We start from the raw sequence: 24,264 nt of genomic DNA on the forward strand, positions 1-24,264 counted from the left end.
ACTTTTTTTTATGGATGGGCGCTTTTTATTTAACTTCTTTTGGACTGATGCATGCAACACCCGCTGAGTACCATGAAACAGCTTGAAAGATCAAAGACAATTTTTTTATATAACTCTGACTGGATTCGTCTGAAAGAAGAAAGTCATATACACCTAGGATGACATGAGGGTGAGTAATTTATGGGCTAATTTTCATTTTTGGGTGAACTAACCCTTTAAGCTCTCTCTCTTATAGTAAAGGCGTATGAATGAATGTGTGTATCTTTAACTCCGAAAAATCTTGTTTGTTTGTGAGGGACAAAACGAAAGGAAACAAGAGTGAATTCAGGGAGCCATTAATGTCCAGTGTGAGATGAGTCTGATTAATGACATTATCTGCTGTTGGTCTGATAGGGCAGAAAGAAGCGTTCAGGATTCATTAGTGACACCGGAAGCCCTGGGGAGGAAAACGCTGTGGACTCGATCAGACCGCAGAGAGACACAATGAGTCAGAAACCAAGAAAGTACCACCGAGCGAGTGTTTGCTGACGTACTGAAAACAGAATTAAGAGGCCATTGGGTGAAATTGAACTGAAGTCTTTATTTCTAAACTATAGCATTTATTGTGTTTGGATGATGGTTCTTGTGTCCCAGGGCATCTGTTCTTTACACAAATGTTTTCAGAAGACTTTAATATGTTATATTTGTATTATGGACTACTTTAATGATACTTCTTGCTTTCCATGAAAGGTGAATATTCTAAACAGTATTTCGTTATTTTACATTTAAATTTACATTTTTTAAAAAATTATTTATTGATTTATTTTTTGTGCTTTCCAAAAGCTTTCCCCAAAGCTCAAACAGTAGAACATAACAACGCTAAGATCATGCTTTTAATTCACAACAAAATTTACATGCATGAACGGATAAAAATTTGCTCCGTCAACATAACATCCATTCTGCAAATAAATGCATCTGCCAAATGCATAAATGTAAAAAGTTTTATATAAATATAAATATAAACTTTACAGGTATGTTCATGCCCTTAATGAGAAATATTACACAGTTTCAAGAAAAACATCCTAGGTTCATTTATGGAAGCCCATTTCTGCCACAAACATGCATACATTACATCAATGAAGTAAGTAAGTACTTGTGACTTTTTCTCTCACAATTTTGACTTTTTTTTTTCTTGCAATTCTGAGTTTGTAACTAACAATCCGGACTCTGTTGAACTCACAATTGTGTCTTTATAAATTGCAATTGTGAATAATAAACTGGTAATTCTGAGAAGAAAAATTTATATTAATATCTAAATTATAATTATTGTTAAATTATTATATTATTAATATTAGATATATTAAAGTATTATTATTATTATTATTGTTAAATTAATTGTTAGGTATAACCTCGCAATTGCGAGAAAAAAGTCAGAATTGTGAGATAAAAAGTCGTAATTAACTTTTTTTTATTCTATGGCAGAAACAAAGTAAGAATTGTGAGATGTAGCTAAACTCGCAATTGCAAGAAAGAAAGTCAGAATACTGAATTTACGTCTCGCAATTCTGACTTTTTGTTCCAGAATTTTTCAGAAAGCGAGAAACAAAGTACGAATTGTGAGATGTAAACTCAGTATTGCGAGAAAAGCAATTACTTTTTTCTTTTTTTTATCTCATGGAGAAAACAAACTTTCATATTAATCAGTATTTCTGACATTTCAAAGAAGTGTAGTGGGTCAAACTGGCCCAGAACAGCTCGATTTTCATCCGTCTATGATGTCATATCCTTTGGCGCTGGCGTGGGCTCTCGCTGCATGAGTCTGTAGATGTTCTCCTGAGTAACTCCAGTGAAATTCAACTAATGCCGGTGCTTTCCTCTCAGCTCTCATCTTTTCAAATGGTTTTATTGGCCAGAATTCCGGTCAGCAGAAGTGCCGGAACGAATGCGAATGCATCGGAATTACTGCAGCACAGATCCCGCAATAGCACTACAGTAATGATTACCCAGAGAGCAACTTGCTTTAGATGAGAGTGAAGAGGAAAACCACACGAGGCGTTTACAGAGGACCAGCAGTGAGTGTTTATGTGTGTGTAGAGTCCAGCTGAGTCAAGGCTTTAAAACACACTCACTTCCTGTTTGAATGGCCGTTCTGAGGAAGAGGAGAGATGATGAGCTTTGGGTGGTGTTGGATGGGGGTTCAGAGCGGGTTTGCATATTAATGCTCCTCTGCATGCCATGTGCTACAGCGGGCATTAATGATGCATGGGAACACACGTCATCACAGTGCAGAGAGATGGAAAACTTTAAAAAATCCCCTCATTCCTGTATGAAGAGACTTCTGCTCATCTATAATGCACACTATGTATGTATCAAACACTTGCACACTCTCACAGTGGGAAGATCCTTGTCAAAAGGAATGTCAGACGACCACTAAAATCTAGTTTCATTGTGTTTGTTTCAGCTCGTTTATTGTCTCATTATTTATCTTATACTAACTCTTACTCTTCTGTCTCTTTTTTACAGTGAAGAAGGCCAAATATGATGGACCCCAGGGTAAGTAAACAGACATCACACATGATTTTACACACACACACACACACACACACACATATATATAATGTATGTGTGTGTGTGTAAAAATCACAATCATAAAAATATACATATATATATATATATACGTTTATTTAGAAGTTGTTCAGTACAATACTTTTTGGTGTTACTGTATAACTAACAATGAAAAACATATTTTTAACATTATTTAGTAATCTACTTTAATGTTAATTTATATAAATTAAATTAAATAAATGTATAGAATAATTAATACATTTTTATTTTTGGTGTTACTGTATAACTAACAATGTAAAGCATTTACTTTCTTTTTTTTTTTTTTTTTTACATCATCATTTAGTAATCTAATTTAATGTTAATGTATACAAATAAATTAAAATAAAAAATTAAATAATATACTTATACACATTAATTTATAAATTTATTTAGAAGTTGTTCAGTACAGTTCTTTTTGGGATTACTGTATGTGAATGCTATGATTTCTATCTCTATTTTCCTCCTGCAGAGAAATTCAACACATATGTGACTCTGAAGGTTCAGAATGTGAAGAGTACGACCATCGCCGTACGGGGAAGCCAACCCAGCTGGGAGCAAGACTTCATGTTGTGAGTCCTTCATATTTTCTTCTTCTGTCCTTATCCTTGTTCCTTTCTGATTTATTTTCTTTGCTTTATGTTTAAGTTCATCTCGCGTCTACTTGTGAGCCACGTCACATCTTTGTCAACGCAAAAGCGCATTTTGTGTGAATTAGAAGTCGATCGATTGATCGTTTTGCCGATTAATCGGCACCGATAGTTAATTAAATTCAATTAAATTAAATTCAATAGTTACGCACTCTTTTATTTTTCGTTGCGTATCCATTTTAAAAAATATCGGTTGATTGGTCGGTATCGGTAAAATCCACTATCGGTCGACCTCTAGTGTGAATAGCACCTAGCGATATGTTCTACTTGCGGTCCTTCATAGAGTTCGTCACTCGTGAGTGGTTCATCACGTATGCCGTCATGCGGTCAGATCATTTTTTTCTCTTAAAGGTGGGGTAAGCGATTTTTCAAAAACGCTTTAGAAAACTGATTCGAGCAAAACAAACTTGTAGCCAATCAGCAGTAAGGGGCGTGTCTACTCATGATGTGGAGGGGAGAGGGGTCAGTGCACACTGCACAGGTCTACTCATGATGTGGAGGAGAGAGCGTTCAGTGCACAGGACGGACATTAGCCGAGCCGAGCGACAGAAAGACAGAGATGGCGGATAAAAAACAAAAGAGGAAAACGTCTGCGGAAGAAAAGAAGGCTTAAGGCAAGAAGTAGGACCCGTGTAAATATCGAATCAGCTTTCCAGCGCTGGAGAGAACTCAAGGAGTGGAAGGCCTGCGATCGGACGCCGAGGTTGCTTTGTTTCTTCACGATAGGTGAGTAACACAGTGTCTGCGCCGCAACAGCGAAAGTCCGTCTAGTACACTGGACGCGACAAAGGTACCGCTGAAAATCATTTGAAATTTGTGTCAATACGTTATAAATAGAACGCAGCAGCAGTTTTCTGTCGGGGATTTGTCGTGTTGTGCCGCATCCAGTGTAGACCATAGATATGTATATATATCTATGGTGTAGACAGCATCACTGATTATAATGAGTTCTATAGCATTTTGTCACGCCACGCCACTGTAACATTGGTTTTGCTTTGTTTCACAGAACTAATCGTTGCCTGGGTTGCGTACATATGTGTGGGGCGAAGCTATCAAAATAGGGGCGAGACCCTTTTGGGGTAGGGGCGTGTTTTGTTTTGGTGCTTTCAAATGTCAACATTGGCTACCAGAAATCGCTTACCGGTGCCAAAACGGTGTCTGAACCGATACTTTAAAAAAAGCCACAAAATGATGTTGGATGACTCAAGTATACCTTTTTATTGGACAAAAAAGTTCTTTAAAATGAACAATATATTAAAAGTTTAAAGTATACATGAATATAAAAGTAAATACAAAACACAACAACAATAAAACCTAAGCCACCTAACCCAACTACAATAATTTAACAGCTTCAAATTTCAGCAATTCTTTTGCAGAAATATGATCATATTTGCCTTCTCTGGCAAAATATGACACCTCCCCTGACTTATTGCATGTCGTGCACAGGAGAAAACTCTCTCAGATGGTGCCGATGAGGCCTGCACACACAGGTATGTGTTTGAAAGTGCAGACAATATGGGAAGACTGTCCCGCTTCCCCCACCACCAAGCTACAGGCTCTTGTCCTGATGAGACCTTTGTAGATCTCAATCTCTTTATGGGCCTGTTCAGCTATGGAGATGGCACCACTTTTAAAGGTTGTTGCCTGAAGTAACTCTCGGTCCTCATCCTCAAACAGCTCTTCTAGGGCTGACTTCTTGGCACACTTCTCGTGACATGGAGACTGAAAAAAAAGTAGTGTTTAGACAAACTTGCTTCAAAAATATATTCATTTAAAATAGTATATTCCAATATTACTTACATGTTCCTCTGCCTTCAGTGACTTGTCCTCCTGATGGTCATCCAATCTATCTTCCTCAATGTTGTGATCCTGAAGGACCTCCATTGGAAGCTGCAGAAATAATGTTGCACATATAAACAGCAATACTTTGTTGTAGAAACTGTAACATGGCACACATGGGAAATAAGACTGAGCATAAAATACCTGTTCTGTTACATTGCAAACTGCTGCTTTCTCCAACCGGCCACAAGCAGCATCAGCAGCAACAGCACATCCAAGTTTGCCTTTGAAGCGAGGGTTCATCAAAGTGGCCTCCTGGAGGAAGTTCTTAATGTCTTCATCCTATAATAAAACATGACAAACTATTTAGTGTCTAACAGTTAAAATTGTGATTTGCCTTCCTTCTTTTTTTAAGCATAAGCTCTTAATGAAAATGGAAAATACCTGATATCGTTTCTCCAGATCTTCCCAGACTTTCTCTTTCAAAGCACTGATAAAAACAGTGTCCTGTTCAGCCACCGTGAAATGCTCCTCCAGCTTAGTCAGTATGGGGAGAATTTGGCCACATGTGGGTGACTTCTCACTGGATACACAGAGGGTTGAGGTGTACAACAGCTTCATGATTTTAACAAAATCCTCTGCTTTCTGGAAGTCGTCATCTGTGAGTCTTTCCAGTCTGGGACAAAAAAGAAAATATGAAGATAAGAATAAAAACCAACTATTGCTACTCATTGTTTCACAAGTGATCTTTTTGTCTATTACTTGTCTTTCTCCATTGCCTTCCTGAGTCGTTGGTCAAGTGATGCTGCCTGGATGGCCTGGTACTACTCCACCATCAAGAAAAGAGAGTTCCACCATGTTCTGACATCCAGAATCATGTTATGTTGTGGCAGATCTGAAACACAAATGCAAATTTTGAATTACAATCTACTGAAGAAGATGTTTGAAACAAACATAACTTTCTGAGATATATAATGACTACGCTATTTAATGTAGCTAGCTAAGCTAACGGTAGACCACCTGCTGCCTTCAGAGCAAGTGTAGTTGCTGCATTCACGTGCTTCTCGGATGGTCTCATTTCCCCACATTTAACTCGAAATGTGAAAACAAAATGGACAGTAACATTACTACAAAGATGTCTTGGATTTGTATCATCAAAGCTTTCAGACGTTCACGTATGCAGGAATAAGAGTGTTGGACAGATCATCCCTGGATGGGGGTCGGTAGTGAGGATTAAGGGCAGCAGTCATTTCCCTATTAAGGATTAACATATTTTTTTTGTTATTAATATATATTTTTTGACAAATTTAATAACGCATCAATTAAAGAAAATATTTCTCCTTTAACATATTTAACAATTTTTTCACATTTTTTTTTTTTTTTTACCTGAACCATTGGGATTCCACAGTGGAAAAGGAATGCAGTCCCTTGACCACAAATTTGGTCACAGCCCTGTGGAGTTCCTCCACCTTCTCCTTTTTTTCAAAGTAGCCTTCTTTGTCATGGTAAATGGGGTCACTGCTGTAGTACTACTAGCTGGAGAGCCAAAATTATAAACATAATCCATGTTACATTAATATTTTACAAATCGTTTGATCATTTGTTAGCATGAATGCAAGATTTGCATTTTGCAATTAACATTACATTAGCCTACTACTAACCTGCGGAAGGGCTGCTGTCGTCATCATAATCGGTTGACTCTTTTTTGCTAGGGTTGGTATGACTGGGGCTGGGGTCGTCCACACTGATAGTGCCAGCTGATGTCCGCAAGCTGTCAAACACGGTGCATCCCTCTGCTTTCAAGTTTATTCCGTGTGCCCTCAAATGTTTTATTAGGTTTGACGTGTTTCCCCCTTTACACGCAACTGTTGTAAAACATTTGCTGCACGTCGCGGTGTCGGAATCCTTTCTTGTGAAATATAGCCACACTTTAGAGCGTTTAGTTTTAGGCATTTTAATTTAAGTGGGTTTAATGTAGCTAGCTAAGCAAACGGTAGACCACCTGCTGCCGTCAGAGCAAGTGTAGTTGCTGCATTCACGCGCTTCTCGGATGGTCTCATTTCCCCACATTTAACTCGAAATGTGAAAACAAAATGGACAGTAACATTACTACAAAGATGTCTTGGATTTGTATCATCAAAGCTTTCCGACGTTCACGTGAGTTTTCTCATTCAGGATATAATTTTTCCGATCATTCTGACACCCCATGAATGCAGTATTTAAATTTAACTAGAATTTAATAATTCGTGTTGATGAATCTGATGCTTCTTACGTCCATTTCATAGCACCAGAGGACAAATATTTCAATCGACAGTTCAGGCATTTAAGTGGCACCGAAATGAGGCACCGAAAGGAGGCACCGAAATTCGCGTTCTGATTCGGTCCGGTACATACCGGTCATATAGGTCAGGCTTCGGTACCCAACCCTAGTTTCTGCTACGGAATAAAAAAAAATTAAAATATAATTGCGACTTTTTATGTATATCAATTCTTACTTTTTTTCTCAGAATTGCGAGTTTATATCTCACAGTTCAGACTTTTTTTCCCCTCAATTCTTACTTTTTTCTCAGAATTGACACAAACTCACAATTGACCCTTCACAAAGACCCGCCCCCCTTAGTTACTGTTGCTACGCTGCGCTCTCACGCCACACATCATGTTCTCACACAGTAAAAAAACACTTGACGACACGCCGACAGACAAGACAGAGCATGTTACTTTTGGAATGAAACAAAGTTTCAGCTTTCAAATTTTGTCTTTTTTTTTTTTTTAAGAAATTCAAACAATAAATATGTCGTGACAGATCGCTGTAGCGCACGTGAAGTGATCATCTCTTCCTCTTTACTAGTTATTATAGCACAAAATAAACATGAATGATCATCAGAAGGTTTCTTGTTTCAACCGCAGAAAGACGTCAATACACACCGTTTTTCAAGTTCAAGTCTACCGACGGTCATCCACTCTGGTCTGGTTTATTTGTCAGACAAAATGCCAGATTCGCCGTTATGATTGCTCATATCACCTGTCAGTCAAACTCCTGCTGAAAGCTTACAATTCTGACATTTTCTTAAACCTGCGAGTTGCAATTACGTGTTAGAATTGCGAGATATAAACGTTTATATCTTGCAATTCTGACTTTACAACTCACAAATGTGAGTTTACATCATGCAATTCTGAGAAAAAAAGATGTAAACTCACAATTGCAAGAAAAAAGTCACCATTACCTTTTTATTTTTTATTCAGTGGCAGAAACGGGCTTCCATAAATCACGCTCTCATGCTCTCTATTCTGTTTCTTTTCCTCCTTTCTCTCCCTCAGTTATCCTGATCTTCCTCTCATGTTGTGATTTACTAACAGATCACCTTCTCTTTGCTCTATCGCTGTCGTTTTCACTTTATCTGCCTCTGTTGCCCTTCATTCGCCCGCACGCTCACTCCTGCGCTCTTGTTCATTGATAACAGACAGTGTAGATGAGCTCAAAGCGTTTGCACTGGTGCAGCACGGCTGTTCTTACGTAACGCCGCTCTGCAGAGAATCTCGTCTCTGCTCTCCACTACGTGACATGCCTTTAATAGCGCCGATGTTCAGAAGCGGAAAATGTACTGCATACTGCACATTTATACTCTGTATACTGCCTGCTGTTTTTAAAAATAGTATGTGAAACATTATGCAGTAAGAACAGCAGTATGCAACAGCCTCAGCTAATAATTATGGCTGTTTTGTGTTTTTAATAAAGATTAAAATTACATTTTATTTTTTATTGCTTTCAGATCATTTGGAGGTTGAGCAAATTGCAATTATAATTACTCTCTTGAATTGAATTTTCCTACCAGAGAAGTAGTTTTAAGGCAAGGCACTACAGCCAAAAACATTGTGTTTCAAGCATGGGTCAATTTTCAGATTTTAGGCTAATTTGCTTCCATAACATGTCTTCTTTCATACTAGTGGAAAAAAAACATGCAAAATACACATTTAAGTGTCTATTTTATTGCATTTGATCTATTTTTGTCTGTAGATTTCAATTCCAATACATATCTTTAAAGGTGGTGAGTTTTTTCTCCATTTCAGCAGCGCTTACTTACACCAAAACTGTTTTATTCTGAAGGATTTTACTGAAGGGTTTGTTTATATATCATTCGCCTGATTTATAACATTTTTATTCCTTAAAACATGATGAAAAGGTATTTTTTTCTGGCTGTTGACAGTATCTTCTGATTTATGGAATGATAAAAAGAGAACTCCAAAATATCCAAAACCTTTAATATTTCGACAAAATCAAACAAGAATTTTGAACCTGGCTTCATCCAATGTTCAGATTTCTGTTCTGGAAATGTATGCAAATTAGTGCATATTTAATTGGATAATGTCTCATTGGCATATTTAAACATAACATTTCAGATAACTTGTATATCCAAAATAATCGATATTGAATCGAATCGAATCAAATTGGTAATCGAATCGCAAGCTTGTGAATGAGAATCGAATCGAATCGTCAAAACCCAGCCCTGATGCAAATTAGTGCATATTTAATTAGATAATGCATCATTAGCATATTTAAACATAACATTTCAGAACACTTGTAATACAAGATAATTGTCAAAATGCACTGTTATTAATCAACTGGGAAAAGCCTGATGATATAAATTAGTAAAAAAAATTTGTAGTTTATTGTATTTAAAGTGATTGAATTAGCAGCGCTATGATATAATGTTTATATAAATTATTTTTTATAGCTTAGAATTTATATATTATATGTTTATATAAGCATTGTATGGCTTTGTATATTATTATATATATATATATATCATCTGTGGTGAAGAAATTCTTGTTTCTCTTTGAAAGACATCAGTTTCAGCTTTCAGTATTTTAATTGTTTGTACATGTGACTCACATAACACTTCTAAAGCCTGAGAAATGTGGCATATAAAATTAGAAATATCCAAAATGTCTGCATTTTTATTGCTTAAATACACATTTGACCACATGAGTAATAATATTTGAAAGCACACAGAACTAGTGTTGCACTGTCTTTACTCCTCTCTTGGTTTTCTTTCTAACAATGTGTCCTGCTGTTTTATAAATTAGATACGTGTTATATTTCTCCTGGGCATGTTTTGTTTCCTATTTGTTTCCATTTTGCAGTGATGTAATTACGTAAAGCAGTTTAGTCTGTAAAATCCTCTCCGTGTGGTGCGAACAATCAGATGCAAATGTCTCTCGATAAACATCGAATCTTGATTCCAGACGAGCTTCTACCCACGCAGCTTTCCCCTTCACACCAGGCTTGATGTTGATCACAATAAAAGCTTTTAACTTTCCTCTGCAGAACATCTTACTGTCTTTATGCAAGTACAAGTAGCCTTTTTCGTTCATCCTTTGTTCATTTTCGTTTCCCATTTACAGGTTCATTCAGCGGTTTACTCTGCGGTCCGTTGCCACCTGCATTTATCTTCATCTAAAGGTTGCTCTGTCTTTTCATTCTCTTTCTTTTTGTGTCCAGTGAGATAAATCGGCTGGATCTGGGCCTGACGGTGGAGGTGTGGAATAAAGGACTGATCTGGGACACCATGGTCGGCTACGTTTGGATCCCACTGCGGAGTATCCGCCAATCAAACGAGGTCGGTGCTGCACAATTGGGTTTGCATGATACGGCTGATATGAGCGCCGTTCATAATACCAGTTTCAATATGACAGCAAAAACGGAATGCTGTTTAATTAAAAAGTTAAATATCAAGCTTTAATTGAAAGATTAGTATAATTGGGGATCTAATAGAGACTTTTACTTAAGGCCGGATTCACGAAAATCTTCTTAAGAAATGTCATAAGATAAATTTCATGAAGTTTGAAGAATGTTTCTAAGTGAAATTCTTGAAAAATTCTCACTTTTTTTTTTTATGTGATTTTTTGTTTATTATTAAGAAGACAATCAGGCTTTTATGGAAGCTTGTTTCTGCCATGTAATGAAAAATAAAGGTAATTGTCATTGATTATCTCACAGTTCAGGCTTTTTTTAAATAAAAAAAAAATAATAATAATTGCAACTTTTTATCTCACAATTCAGTTTTTTTTTTACACTTTTGCAAGTGTATATTTTGCAATTCTGATTTTTCTTCTCAATAATTGGGAAAATGTGAGATATAAATCAGAATTCGCAATTAACTAAAGTCTCAATTAACTTTTACTTTTTTTTTATTCTGTAAAAAAACTGAATTGCGAGATGTAAACAGAATTTTGGGAGAAAAAAAATCAGAATTGAGAGATATTATCTCACAATCGTGAGAAAAGTCATAATGCTGCATAATAATCATAAAAAGCGTGCATATTATTTTTGCTGTTTTTTAATGCACCATGTACTTTAAATAGTTATTTTTGAAGAGTCTGTCTTAAGATGCACTCATTTACGCGCTCATGCGCCAACTGTCTTGTACTGAATGTACAAGTAATAATGTATATGTACTGAATGCTGCTGAAAATTATGTCGTAATTATAGGCTAAAATTAAAAACGAGGTCCCTATTTGACTCCGTTTTGAATTTCAAATTCGGCATAAAGTCACGTCATGCATAAAAGTAGTTATGCATGTTGTAATGCTTGCAACAATTAATTTGAAACAACCCAATAAATCCATTAAACATCTAACCTTTGGGGATTTAAGACAAGTTGAAGGTTATTCTAATTTTAAGAGGTTATTTATGATGATTTTTAAGAAGACTCTTTTCAAGAATTTGAATTCTTCTTAAGTTTTGTGTTACGAACAATCTTAAGAAAAAAAATTTTGAACATTCATAAGTATTTTTGGGAATACTAAATATTTGTTTTTCTTAAGTAAGAAAATAGAAGTTAAAAATAATTTTATTCTTCACCAGCTTTTCACTGTTTCATTTGAGAAAAACTACCATCAAATACACACTGACACTAAAACTGAAAGACCTTCACGACAAACCATCAAAATAAAAGTTCGGTTTAACTTGAAGAAATTATGACAGAAACATATTATTAATGTAATTCTCAAAGTAATAATAACAATATTATTATTCTTAAGGAATATCATACAAACAAGGTGTTTTTCATTAATTTATACAGTTCTGTACATCTTGTTTGAAAAAATAAAAATTCAGTGTTTTGTTATTAATTATGTTTTCATTTGAATACATTTTAAAAGATTGATTAAACTGTTAAAGTTTTATTAATTCATTTCATGAATAAATTAGTACTGAATCATAAAACACAGAATCCAGAAAAAATAAAATAGAAAACAGAATTTAGGGGAAAATAAAATTGATTTTTATGGGGCCCTAAATTAAAAGGGAGTTACGGAAAACATTGAATATCGTGATAAATATTGATATTGTATGATATGGGAAAAAATGTTGTTTTGAACATTCATAAGTATTTTTGGGAATACTAAATATTTGTTTTTCTTAAGTAAGAAAATAGAAGTTAAAAATAATTTTATTCTTCACCAGCTTTTCACTGTTTCATTTGAGAAAAACTACCATCAAATACACACTGACACTAAAACTGAAAGACCTTCACGACAAACCATCAAAATAAAAGTTCGGTTTAACTTGAAGAAATTATGACAGAAACATATTATTAATGTAATTCTCAAAGTAATAATAACAATATTATTATTCTTAAGGAATATCATACAAACAAGGTGTTTTTCATTAATTTATACAGTTCTGTACATCTTGTTTGAAAAAATAAAAATTCAGTGTTTTGTTATTAATTATGTTTTCATTTGAATACATTTTAAAAGATTGATTAAATTGTTAAAGTTTTATTAATTCATTTCATGAATAAATTAGTACTGAATCATAAAACACAGAATCCAGAAAAAATAAAATAGAAAACAGAATTTAGGGGAAAATAAAATTGATTTTTATGGGGCCCTAAATTAAAAGGGAGTTACGGAAAACATTGAATATCGTGATAAATATTGATATTGTATGATATGGGAAAAAATGTTGTGATAATATTTTTAGCCATGTCGGCCAGTCCTAGTCCTAGTCCAAGCATAAATTCACTTAATTTTGATGCATTTCTCATAAAACAAGATTTATCTTAAGTAATTTTGCTTCTCAACTAAATTTATGTTGATTTAAGAATGTTTAGATATTTGTCCTGGAAAACAAGACAAAAATATCAAGTAATTAAATAATGTTTTGCAGTGTGTATTATTAATGTAATTCTCAAAGTAATAATAACAATATTATTATTCTTAAGGAATATCATACAAACAAGGTGTTTTTCATTAATTTATACAGTTCTGTACATCTTGTTTGAAAAAATAAAAATTCAGTGTTTTGTTGTAAATTAATTATGTTTTCATTTGAATACATTTTAAAAGATTGATTAAACTGTTAAAGTTTTATTAATTCATTTCATGAATAAATTAGTACTGAATCATAAAACACAGAATCCAGAAAAAATAAAATAGAAAACAGAATTTAGGGGAAAATAAAATTGATTTTTATGGGGCCCTAAATTAAAAGGGAGTTACGGAAAACATTGAATATCGTGATAAATATTGATATTGTATGATATGGGAAAAAATGTTGTGATAATATTTTTAGCCATGTCGGCCAGTCCTAGTCCTAGTCCAAGCATAAATTCACTTAATTTTGATGCATTTCTCATAAAACAAGATTTATCTTAAGTAATTTTGCTTCTCAACTAAATTTATGTTGATTTAAGAATGTTTAGATATTTGTCCTGGAAAACAAGACAAAAATATCAAGTAATTAAATAATGTTTTGCAGTGTGATGGCAAGATGCCAAATTTTAATATCTAAAATGTTATGAGCTATGAAAGAGCAACATAAGAGCAGTACAGTTGTTCTCTGTGGTGAGATCAGACTTTAAATGAAATGTAACACTGGATGACAGGGTGTGATGTGGGAGAAGGGAAGTGAAGGTCACGTTTTTGATTAGATCTGGTTCAGACACGGGATGCGCTGCTGGATTTACGGCCGTGATGCACCTCAGACCTCCTCATGTGCGCCTGTGCCCTTTCTGTCCTGTTATGTAAGCCAGTGCTTGCTTTATTTAAAGACGGCGGTTTTATTGAGCTGCCTTCCATTTGCTGCTTTTATGTCCCGTTTTATAAATGACCCCGAGTTTTCCCTCAAGCTTTCATAACGTAACATGAATAATATATCATCCGCTGTCAATAATGAATGAGTTTTTTCTTCTCTCGGTCGCTGATGTTCTGGTGTTTGTGTGATTTATGTGATTTGAAGCCGTCGAGGGTTAAAAAAAAACTATGTAGACATGCATAAAAAACAAAAACTACTAAAAATGACAAAAAATGGCAAACTTTAAATAAATAAAAATGAAAAATAGAAAATATAAAAATAAATCTGATTCAAATTAATAATTAATATAATGCACCTCAGACCTCCTCATGTGCGCCTGTGCCCTTTCTGTCCTGTTACGTAAGCCAGTGCTTGCTTTATTTAAAGACGGCGGTTTTATTGAGCTGCCTTCCATTTGCTGCTTTTATGTCCCGTTTTATAAATGACCCCGAGTTTTCCCTCAAGCTTTCATAACGTAACATGAATAATATATCATCCGCTGTCAATAATGAATGAGTTTTTTCTTCTCTCGGTCGCTGATGTTCTGGTGTTTGTGTGATTTATGTGATTTGAAGCCGTCGAGGGTTAAAAAAAAACTATGTAGACATGCATAAAAAACAAAAACTACTAAAAATGACAAAAAATGGCAAACTTTAAATAAATAAAAATGAAAAATAGAAAATATAAAAATAAATCTGATTCAAATGAATAATTAATATAATTTTGAACTACTAAAAATGACAAAAAATGGCAAACTTTAAATAAATAAAAATGAAAAATAGAAAATATAAAAATAAATCTGATTCAAATTAATAATTAATATAATTTTAATTAATACAATTAATAAAAAACATAATATTATCTAAATGATACTCAAGTAACACTGCTCTGGATGGAAATCACTATTAAAGATTTTTCTTTTATTATTATTATTATTTTTTTAATTTTTTTTTTGCAAATATTAATTTTAAATTTTTTTTTTGCAAATATTAATATTAACATCATTGATCTTTACAATATTAACATATTGATCTATACAAAACCTTGAGTCACCAACTGTTGCTTTAAATGCTTCATAAAAAATGCTGACTTGAATAAAAATAATCAAAAATAGTAACATTATTTTTATAATTTTATAAGATATTTCTATAATAATATTTTAAAATATAAGAGAATAAAAGTATATAACTATATACAATATAATATATATATAATGTAATATACAATATATAGTAAAATAAAATTATTTGTTTAATTACTGAACATTATAAAAGAATATACAATATATACAATGTATATATTATGCAATATGCTATTTATATTATACATACAATCTTTATATATATTATAAATGTAATATAAATATTAGCCTATAATTTTAAAGTATTTGTATTTGATGACAAAATGATATGCATGATGAGTCTGTAGGTGTGTCCCAATTCACATTCTTATGCACTATTCAATGCTGTTTTGTAGTAAGAATAAGAAGTGCACTTCTTATTTACTTATTTAACCAAAAAATGAATTGTGAGATGTTGGACACTTCATGCACTGAACGTCTCAGCTTTAATTACATGCTGGAATGACTGTGACGATGATGGACGACAAACTAGCCGACTAAATGTCACTATGTCAGACATAGTGCCTACTTTAAGTGCATATAGTATGTCATTTGGGACACAATGTACAGTATGACTCAGTTGATTGTGTAGATGTGTAAATACAGTTCTGTGTGTGTCTGTGTCTCTGTGTCTGTGTCTGTGTGTGTGTGTGTGTGTCTGTCTGCGTGTGTCTGTGTCTGTCTGTGTCTGTGTCTGTGTCTGTGTCTGTGTCTGTGTCTGTGTCTGTGTCTGTGTCTGTGTCTGTGTCTGTGTCTGTGTCTGTGTCTGTGTCTGTGTCTGTGTCTGTGTCTGTGTCTGTGTCTGTGTCTGTGTCTGTGTCTGTGTCTGTGTCTGTGTCTGTGTCTGTGTCTGTGTCTGTGTCTGTGTCTGTGTCTGTGTCTGTGTCTGTGTCTGTGTCTGTGTCTGTGTCTGTGTCTGTGTCTGTGTCTGTGTCTGTGTCTGTGTCTGTGTCTGTGTCTGTGTCTGTGTCTGTGTCTGTGTCTGTGTCTGTGTCTGTGTCTGTGTCTGTGTCTGTGTCTGTGTGTGTGTCTGCGTGTGTCTGTGTCTGTCTGTGTGTGATTGTCTGTGTCTGTGTCTGTGTCTGTGTTTGTGCGTGTGTGTTTCAGGAAGGACCAGGCGAGTGGCTGACTCTAGATTCTCAGGTCATAATGGCGGATAATGAAATCTGTGGGACCAAAGATCCAACATTTCACCGTTTGCTTCTGGACACGCGCTTCGAACTGCCGCTGGGTGAGATTATACTCATCACAGCTAATAATATAAGATAATCACAGCTACAGCCACAAAAACACAGCATCTCTACAGACCTCGTGAAAGAACTGGGGTTGTGTGACTTTTACTGAATGTCTGTTACCTTTCAGCTCATCTATATGATAGTGTAATCCTAAAATAAACATATATATATGTGTGTGTGTGTGTGTGTGTATATATATTTAGATATTTTTTATGTTTTTGAAATGTATCTTCTGCTCATCAAGGCTACATTTATTTGATCAAAAATACAGTAAAAACAATGAAATATTATTACAATTTAAAACAGCTGTTTTCCATGTGAATATCTGTTAAAATGTAATTTATTTCTGTGATCAAAGCTGTATTTTCAGCATCATTACTCCAGTCTTCAGTGTCACATGATCTTCAGAAATCATTCTAATATGCTGATTTGCTGCTCAAGAAACATTTCTGATTATTATCAATGTTGAAAACAGTTGTGCTGCACAATATTTTGTGGAAACTGTGATACATTTTATTTTTCAAAGTTCAAAAGAACAGCATTTATTTGAAATAGAAATATTTTGTAACATCATAAATGTCACTTTCGAACAATTGAATGCATCCTTGATGAATAAAACTATTAATTAAAAAAATCTTACTGACAGTAAACTTAAATGGGTATATGGACCAAAACAGTGGAATGAATATCACCAGTCACACACATAGACAACAGCAAGTAGCAATGTTTTGAAGGGTTGTGATGTAAATGAAAGTAAAATAATATTAATTAAATAAAATTATGTCCCAACTTATGGTTTTAAAGGGGTCATATGATGCGATTTCACTTTTTCCTTTCTCTTTGGAGTGTTACAAGCTCTTGGTGCATAAAGAAGATCTGTAAAGTTGCAAAGACTAAAGTCTCAAATCCAAAGAGATATTCTTTATAAAAGTTAAGAGTCAGCCACGCCTACCTAAAATGGCTCGTTCTAACACGCCCCCACATATCTACGTCACGATGTGGGAAGATTTGCATAACACCGCCCAAATGTTCACGCAAAGAAAGAAGGTGTAACTTTTATTCTCGCTGTAGTATTGTTGTTGCCGCCGCCGCAATGTCGTGAAGACGCCATGTGTTTCGTTGTGAAAGCGAAACTACTTTGTTTGATCTTCCAAAGGGTCTGTGCTCAAAGGCTGTTCTATAACTTTGGGCAGTTCCAACTTTGCAAGGTCTGGCGCTTCTGACTCACAGCCTGTAAGTAAATTTTTTATATTACTCTGAAGAGTCTCTGCTGGAGTCTTTTCCATTACATAGTCCATAGATATGACATCTAAGATATGACATCAGGCTAAGACGCCTCTTCTCTCTGTGTGTGTGTGTGTGTGTTTCTCCCATAGACATCCCAGAAGAAGAGGCTCGATACTGGGCCAAAAAACTGGAGCAGCTCAACGCCATGCGAGACCAGGACGTGAGTCTGTCGTCTCTCTGTGCTGTAGTTTCTCCAAAAACACAAAGACTTAAAATTGGCTTATAAGATTCACTGTGACATTTCACTTTTCAAAACAATAGCATCTGCAAAGTAAGCTGATGTATTCACAATCGCAAATTAAACACAAACTTGTGAGATGCCATGTTGTCATACATAGTAGTGCTGGGCAATATTGCAAAAAAAATGAAAATCTCAATATTTTTTCAGATGTTGGCGATATTTAATATTTTTGCATTTTCTCTCTCAAAAAAAGAAATAATAGAAAAAAATTTTTTTTTTGCCCCCTACGTATTTGAAATTGTTTACTGCAAATCAGCACAGTTTAAAAAAAAAGACTAATTTAGACATAGTGACTACTTATTGCTTTTTTTTAACTAAATGAAAACTATATAACATTTAGAATCATATTTACTTAAAGGTACGACCGTACCAGTATAAAAATACAATTATACTATATTAGAAGTGCAATCTTTCTTACAAAAAGTTGTGTTTTTTGTAACAACAAAGCAAGTTCTTTGAAGAACAAAGAAACACATTACATAGAAAAAGTGGCCGGCCTGTTTCATGGATCCTGAGTGTCTTAAAAAGTCTTAATTGGTCTTAATTTCACAAATTAAGGCCTTAAAAAGGTCTTAAATCAGAGACAGAAATTCTTAAATTCATAAAGTCATGGCATTAAATGTTGCATGCACTGCAAAAATGAATATCTTAATCTGTATTTTTGTTTTCTTCCAAATACAAATATCTAAACATCCTTAAATCAAGGTACATTTGCTTGAGTCTTGTTTTCTGATAAACTAAACCAAATCAAGTGCTTTTAAGTGCTTAAAACAAGAACAAATATTTCGATCAAGTTTGATCGATATCATAATCTCTCATAAAGAGTTTGCATTGCCTTTAGAAGTTTAATCTGCCAGTATTGCATTAATGTAACAGGTTTCATATGAGGCTAATGATTCATTTGTGTGTGATTTGTGTTGCAGTATTCATATCAGGAGGTTCAGGAGAGGCCGCTGTCTGTACCGGGAACACAGTGCTGTGAGTGTGATGCTCTACATGCATCAATTAAAGCCTAAATCATCATGAGATTAGCCAAAATATTTAATTTCCCATTCTTTCACATGTTAAATCCGCCTACAGCCTGTCAATGGATAATTCAGCTATTCTCTTTCAGATATTCAAGCAAATCTTATTAAATGCTGGAAAAATTTCAAGCTATTCTAATGATTTGCAAATCATTAAAGTAAACATATCTTGACCGTATAAGCTAGCCATTGTGTCTGATGGTCATTTTTGAGAGCATTAGATCAGATCAGATTCAGATTTCACACATGAATCAGATCATCTTCACAGTTCTGAGCATCTAAAGCACTAAGTGCTGTAGCGGTTCGGTCCTTCCCGTATGTGTGTCACCGTTAATGTGATTTATGAGTAAGTCTAGCAGAAAGCTGAATGAGCAGCCTCGTGCATGAATGAAGCTCTGACTTACTGTGACTTACGCTCTTATTTCACAAACACACACACACACACACGCACACACACACACACACACACACACACACACTCTGCTGACACAGCTCCCAGGGGGGCGGGGCTAGACAGTGGGACCTTCTGACTGGCTGAGACATGCAGCTGGGAATCATCTCTGGATGGCAGCCAGTAGCACATCACCTTAATCACAGAACACTGAGTCATCAAACCCATACTTTACTCTGCTGCAGGAAGAGACGCAGACAGAGTCAGTGACTTAAGTGAACAATGCTGTCATACTGAAAGATTAGATAGCCTGATAGCCTGGGTCACATGTTCACCAAGGCTGCATTTATTTGATCAAAATACAGTAAAATTGTGAAATATTATTACAATTCAAAATAACTGTTCTCTATGTGAATATCTGTTAAACTGTAATTTATTCCTGTGATCAAAGCTGAATTTTCAGCATCATTACTCCAGTCTTCAGTGTCACATGATCTTCAGAAATCATTCTAATATGCTGATTTGCTGCTCAAGAAACATTTCTGATTATTATCAATGTTGAAAACAGTTGTGCTGCCCAATATTTTTGTGGAAACTGTGATACATTTTATTTTTCAGGATTCACAGATGAATAGAAAGTTCAAAAGAACAGCATTTATTTGAAATATAAATCTTTTGTAATATTATAAATCAATTTAATGCATCCTTGCTAAATAAAAGTATTTTAGTGATTTTTGACACCCAAAATACTGTAAATTAGTTTTTATGCCTTGCAAACCTTTATTATGCTTTATAACAATGCATCAAGCATTGTAAAATCTGCTAATTTAAGTTAAAGATGTCTAGCTGGCTAACATAGATGAGGTTTTGTCACAGTTGCATGACCTAGTTTGGTGTGTTTATTTGTGTTTTGTTTTCTTTGCTTCTGTTTCTGTTACTAAAGATGTTCCTGTATGATCTTATATGGCCAAAAAAAATAAATGTAAATATGTTTAAAAATATATTTAAAAAAAAGAAATATGAAATAATACTCAAATGGAAAATATTTTCTGTTTAAACCTTTAAAAGGCGAAATATATTACAAAATGTACTTTTAAAAAATCCAATCTTAAAATACATTTTGGGTAATATTATTATTAGGGATGCACCGATACCACTTTTTTCAGTACTCGCCCGATACCGATACTTTTATTAAGACTTTACCATGCAAAAGTTACTGAGAGACTTTTAGCATGCTAAAATATGTTGTTAAATTATTTTTTAAATATTTATTTTAGCACACATTCAGATATTTTGGATTTTTTTTATTTTATATGCCATATTTCTCAGGCTTTACAAGTGTTGTGTGTCACTTGTGCAAGAAATTCAAATACTGAAAGCTGTCTAGAATTTCTTCACCACAGGTATTATGTCATAATAACTTTAATTAAAATCCATCACTCACGGTGAATACAGTAAACATGTTAATAATAGATAATCGCCATACTTAAATTTTGTTTAATCATAGTGCATTAGGACTGTTTTGTATTACAAGTTTAAATATGTAAACTAGGCTTTATCTAATTAGTCATGCACTCATTTGCATATTTCCAGAATGGAAATCTGAACACTGGATAAAGCCAGGTTCAAAATGATTAGAGTTAAAGGTTTTTACAGAGGTGAGTTTTTTTTTTTACAGAGGTTTTTTTTATCACTCCATAAATCAGAAAATACTGTAAAAATCCAGAATAAAAAATAGTGTTTGTAAGTGCTGCTGAAGGGAAGAGAAAAAAATCATTTGGAGAAATGGCCTTTAAATATATGTATTGAAATTTACATATGCAAATAGATAAAGTGCAATAAAATACTTAAAAGTGTACTAGTCAGCAAAATAGCTCATCACACTTCTCGAATAACACCAGGTCATGACAGATGTGTTTGTGTGTGGTGTAGTTTCACAAATGCAGATGTGTCTTTGATTTGCGTGTGTAGACATTGATCCAGACAGCGCGATGGATGACCGAGACAGTGATTACCGCAGTGAGACCAGTAACAGTATCCCACCGCCGTACTACACCACATCTCAACCCAACGCCTCGGTCCACCAGTATCCCATGAGCCACCAGCACCGCAGTCCTCACGCCTCATACTCACACACCAACAACTGCGACCTGGACTACGATCATCAGAGAGGCATCAGGTGAGAGAGAAACAGAGCGAGTAATACTTTAATACTTAGTATTTATATATACTGTATATATATATTATTATTTTTTCTTTCTGTTACTAAGATATTCCTGTATGATTCCATATGCCTCAAAAAAAGTTAAATATGTAAAAACATTCAGATATTTTGGATTTTTTTTATTTTATATGCCATATTTCTCAGGCTTTACAAGTGTTGTGTGTCACTTGTGCAAGAAATTCAAATACTGAAAGCTGTCTAGAATTTCTTCACCACAGGTATTATGTCATAATAACTTTAATTAAAATCCATCACTACAGGTGAATACAGTAAACATGTTAATAATAGATAATCGCCATACTTAAATTTTGTTTAATCATAGTGCATTAGGACTGTTTTGTATTACAAGTTTAAATATGTAAACTAGGCTTTATCTAATTAGTCATGCACTCATTTGCATATTTCCAGAATGGAAATCTGAACACTGGATAAAGCCAGGTTCAAAATTATTAGAGTTAAAGGTTTTTACAGAGGTGAGTTTTTTTTTTTACAGAGGTTTTTTTTATCACTCCATAAATCAGAAAATACTGTAAAAATCCAGAATAAAAAATAGTGTTTGTAAGTGCTGCTGAAGGGAAGAGAAAAAAATCATTTGGAGAAATGGCCTTTAAATATATGTATTGAAATTTACATATGCAAATAGATAAAGTGCAATAAAATACTTAAAAGTGTACTAGTCAGCAAAATAGCTCATCACACTTCTCGAATAACACCAGGTCATGACAGATGTGTTTGTGTGTGGTGTAGTTTCACAAATGCAGATGTGTCTTTGATTTGCGTGTGTAGACATTGATCCAGACAGCGCGATGGATGACCGAGACAGTGATTACCGCAGTGAGACCAGTAACAGTATCCCACCGCCGTACTACACCACATCTCAACCCAACGCCTCGGTCCACCAGTATCCCATGAGCCACCAGCACCGCAGTCCTCACGCCTCATACTCACACACCAACAACTGCGACCTGGACTACGATCATCAGAGAGGCATCAGGTGAGAGAGAAACAGAGCGAGTAATACTTTAATACTTAGTATTTATATATACTGTATATATATATTATTATTTTTTCTTTCTGTTACTAAGATATTCCTGTATGATTCCATATGCCTCAAAAAAAGTTAAATATGTAAAATAAATAAATAAATATATATATATATATATATATACAGTATATACAGTGGATTTACTCACTCAACGAGCGTTTCACGCTTGATAAACAAACACACTCGTGCTTTCTGTGCTGTGAAGGCTGACACAGTTACAGATATTCCACAAATAAACACATTAATCATCTGCCTTTTGTTGCACAAAACTATCTTGGTAGTAATTCTCTTAAAGTTTACTGCTGAAGGCAGTAGTTATTTCTATGCTTTGAAAATGGAAAATTTAAAGACTTTAGCATGCAAAAGTTACTGAGAGACTTTTAGCACGCTAAAATATGTTGTTAAATTATTTTTTAAATATTTATTTTAGCACACATTCAGATATTTTGGATTTATTTTATTTTATATTCCATATTTCTCAGGCTTTACAAGTGTTGTGTGTCACTTGTGCAAGAAAATATAAAATGTTTGAAATATATTTATTTTTAATTTAAATATATAAAATAATAATAATCAAATTTAAAATATGTTTTGTTTAAATCTTCAAATGACAAAATATATTACATTTACATTTATTCATTTGGCAGATGCTTTTATCCAAAGCAACTTACAGTTGAGGAATACAACAAGCGATTTATCATAAAATGGCAATAACAAAATGTACTTCAAGAGGCCAAAAAATTATTTGTACCACAATGTGTTATTTATTTATATATATATGTGTATATATATATGTATTTTGGAAAATATAGATATATTTAGATATAACTGACTAAAGCTTATGGGAAATATATTTATATATGTTTTTACATAAATATTTTACATAAATATATTTTCCATAAGGCCATCAGTCGCTTATATGTTTTTTTTTTGTATATATATTGTCAATCTAAATATATTTATATTTTACAAAATATATATATTTAAAAAAAACATTTTGGATTTACCTAAAATGTATTTTAAGATTGGACATTTTGTGAAAGTGTCTTGAAGTACATTTTGCAATATATTTTGGCAATTGGAGGTTTAAACAAAACATATTTTCAGTATTTCATTAAGCCACACTGTTTCCAACATATTTAGCATATATTTAAAATATATTTTGGCCAGATTGGTTTTCTGTTTGGTTAAACCGATTCGTTCAGTTCTACTGTCTCCTTTGTTTCTTTTCCATTTTTTAACAAATGTTTTCATTGATTTATAAAAATGCTTGACATCAGCGTGACTTGCTTAAAGGAACACTCCACTATTTTTGAAAATAGGCTCATTTTCCAACTCCCCTAGAGTTAAACAGTTGAGTTTTACTGTTTTCGAATCCTATATAGGCTATATGGCATATAGGCAACTATAAAGCATAAACTCACTTAATTTTGATCAGTTTCTCAAAAAAAAACAAGACTTAAAGTTCTTATCTAATGCCATTATGTATGTCTTTTTATAAGAATATTTGGATATTTGTACTGAAAATCAAGACTAAAATACTGAGGAAGAACATCACTTTTTGCAGTGTAGTATCTGAAATCAGTGATATCAGAATAATATTTTTGT

General features: G+C 33.9%; 2 protein-coding genes and 1 long non-coding RNA gene across 3 annotated transcripts in view; 2 read left to right on the forward strand and 1 right to left on the reverse strand.

The window, feature by feature from the left end:
- Window positions 1-19,040, forward strand: part of LOC107724982 (protein unc-13 homolog A-like) — a 26,758-nt gene extending 7,718 nt beyond the window's left edge. Inside the window, exons 2-7 of the mRNA XM_016534094.1 lie at window positions 2,503-2,532; window positions 3,053-3,152; window positions 10,510-10,627; window positions 16,316-16,439; window positions 17,820-17,890; window positions 18,895-19,040. Of these exons, the coding sequence (XP_016389580.1) occupies window positions 2,503-2,532; window positions 3,053-3,152; window positions 10,510-10,627; window positions 16,316-16,439; window positions 17,820-17,890; window positions 18,895-18,987 (536 nt within the window). The 3' untranslated portion in view covers window positions 18,988-19,040. The remainder of the gene's footprint in view (window positions 1-2,502; window positions 2,533-3,052; window positions 3,153-10,509; window positions 10,628-16,315; window positions 16,440-17,819; window positions 17,891-18,894) is intronic.
- Window positions 4,872-5,254, reverse strand: LOC107724983 (uncharacterized). Its single transcript, XR_001638068.1, has 3 exons — window positions 5,214-5,254; window positions 5,031-5,120; window positions 4,872-4,952 (listed from the first exon to the last, which is right to left on the reverse strand). It is a non-coding gene; the product is annotated as an uncharacterized LOC107724983 (long non-coding RNA).
- Window positions 19,041-21,305: 2,265 nt separating the features above from the next.
- LOC107724981 (protein unc-13 homolog A) overlaps window positions 21,306-24,264 on the forward strand; it is a 54,822-nt gene continuing 51,863 nt past the window's right edge. The window contains exon 1 of the mRNA XM_016534093.1: window positions 21,306-21,566. Within this exon, the coding sequence (XP_016389579.1) occupies window positions 21,379-21,566 (188 nt within the window). The 5' untranslated portion in view covers window positions 21,306-21,378. The remainder of the gene's footprint in view (window positions 21,567-24,264) is intronic.

The sequence above is a fragment of the Sinocyclocheilus rhinocerous genome, unplaced genomic scaffold (genome assembly GCF_001515625.1).
Source record: "Sinocyclocheilus rhinocerous isolate Xijiao unplaced genomic scaffold, SAMN03320098_v1.1 scaffold2019, whole genome shotgun sequence".
Lineage (NCBI taxonomy): Eukaryota > Metazoa > Chordata > Actinopteri > Cypriniformes > Cyprinidae > Sinocyclocheilus > Sinocyclocheilus rhinocerous.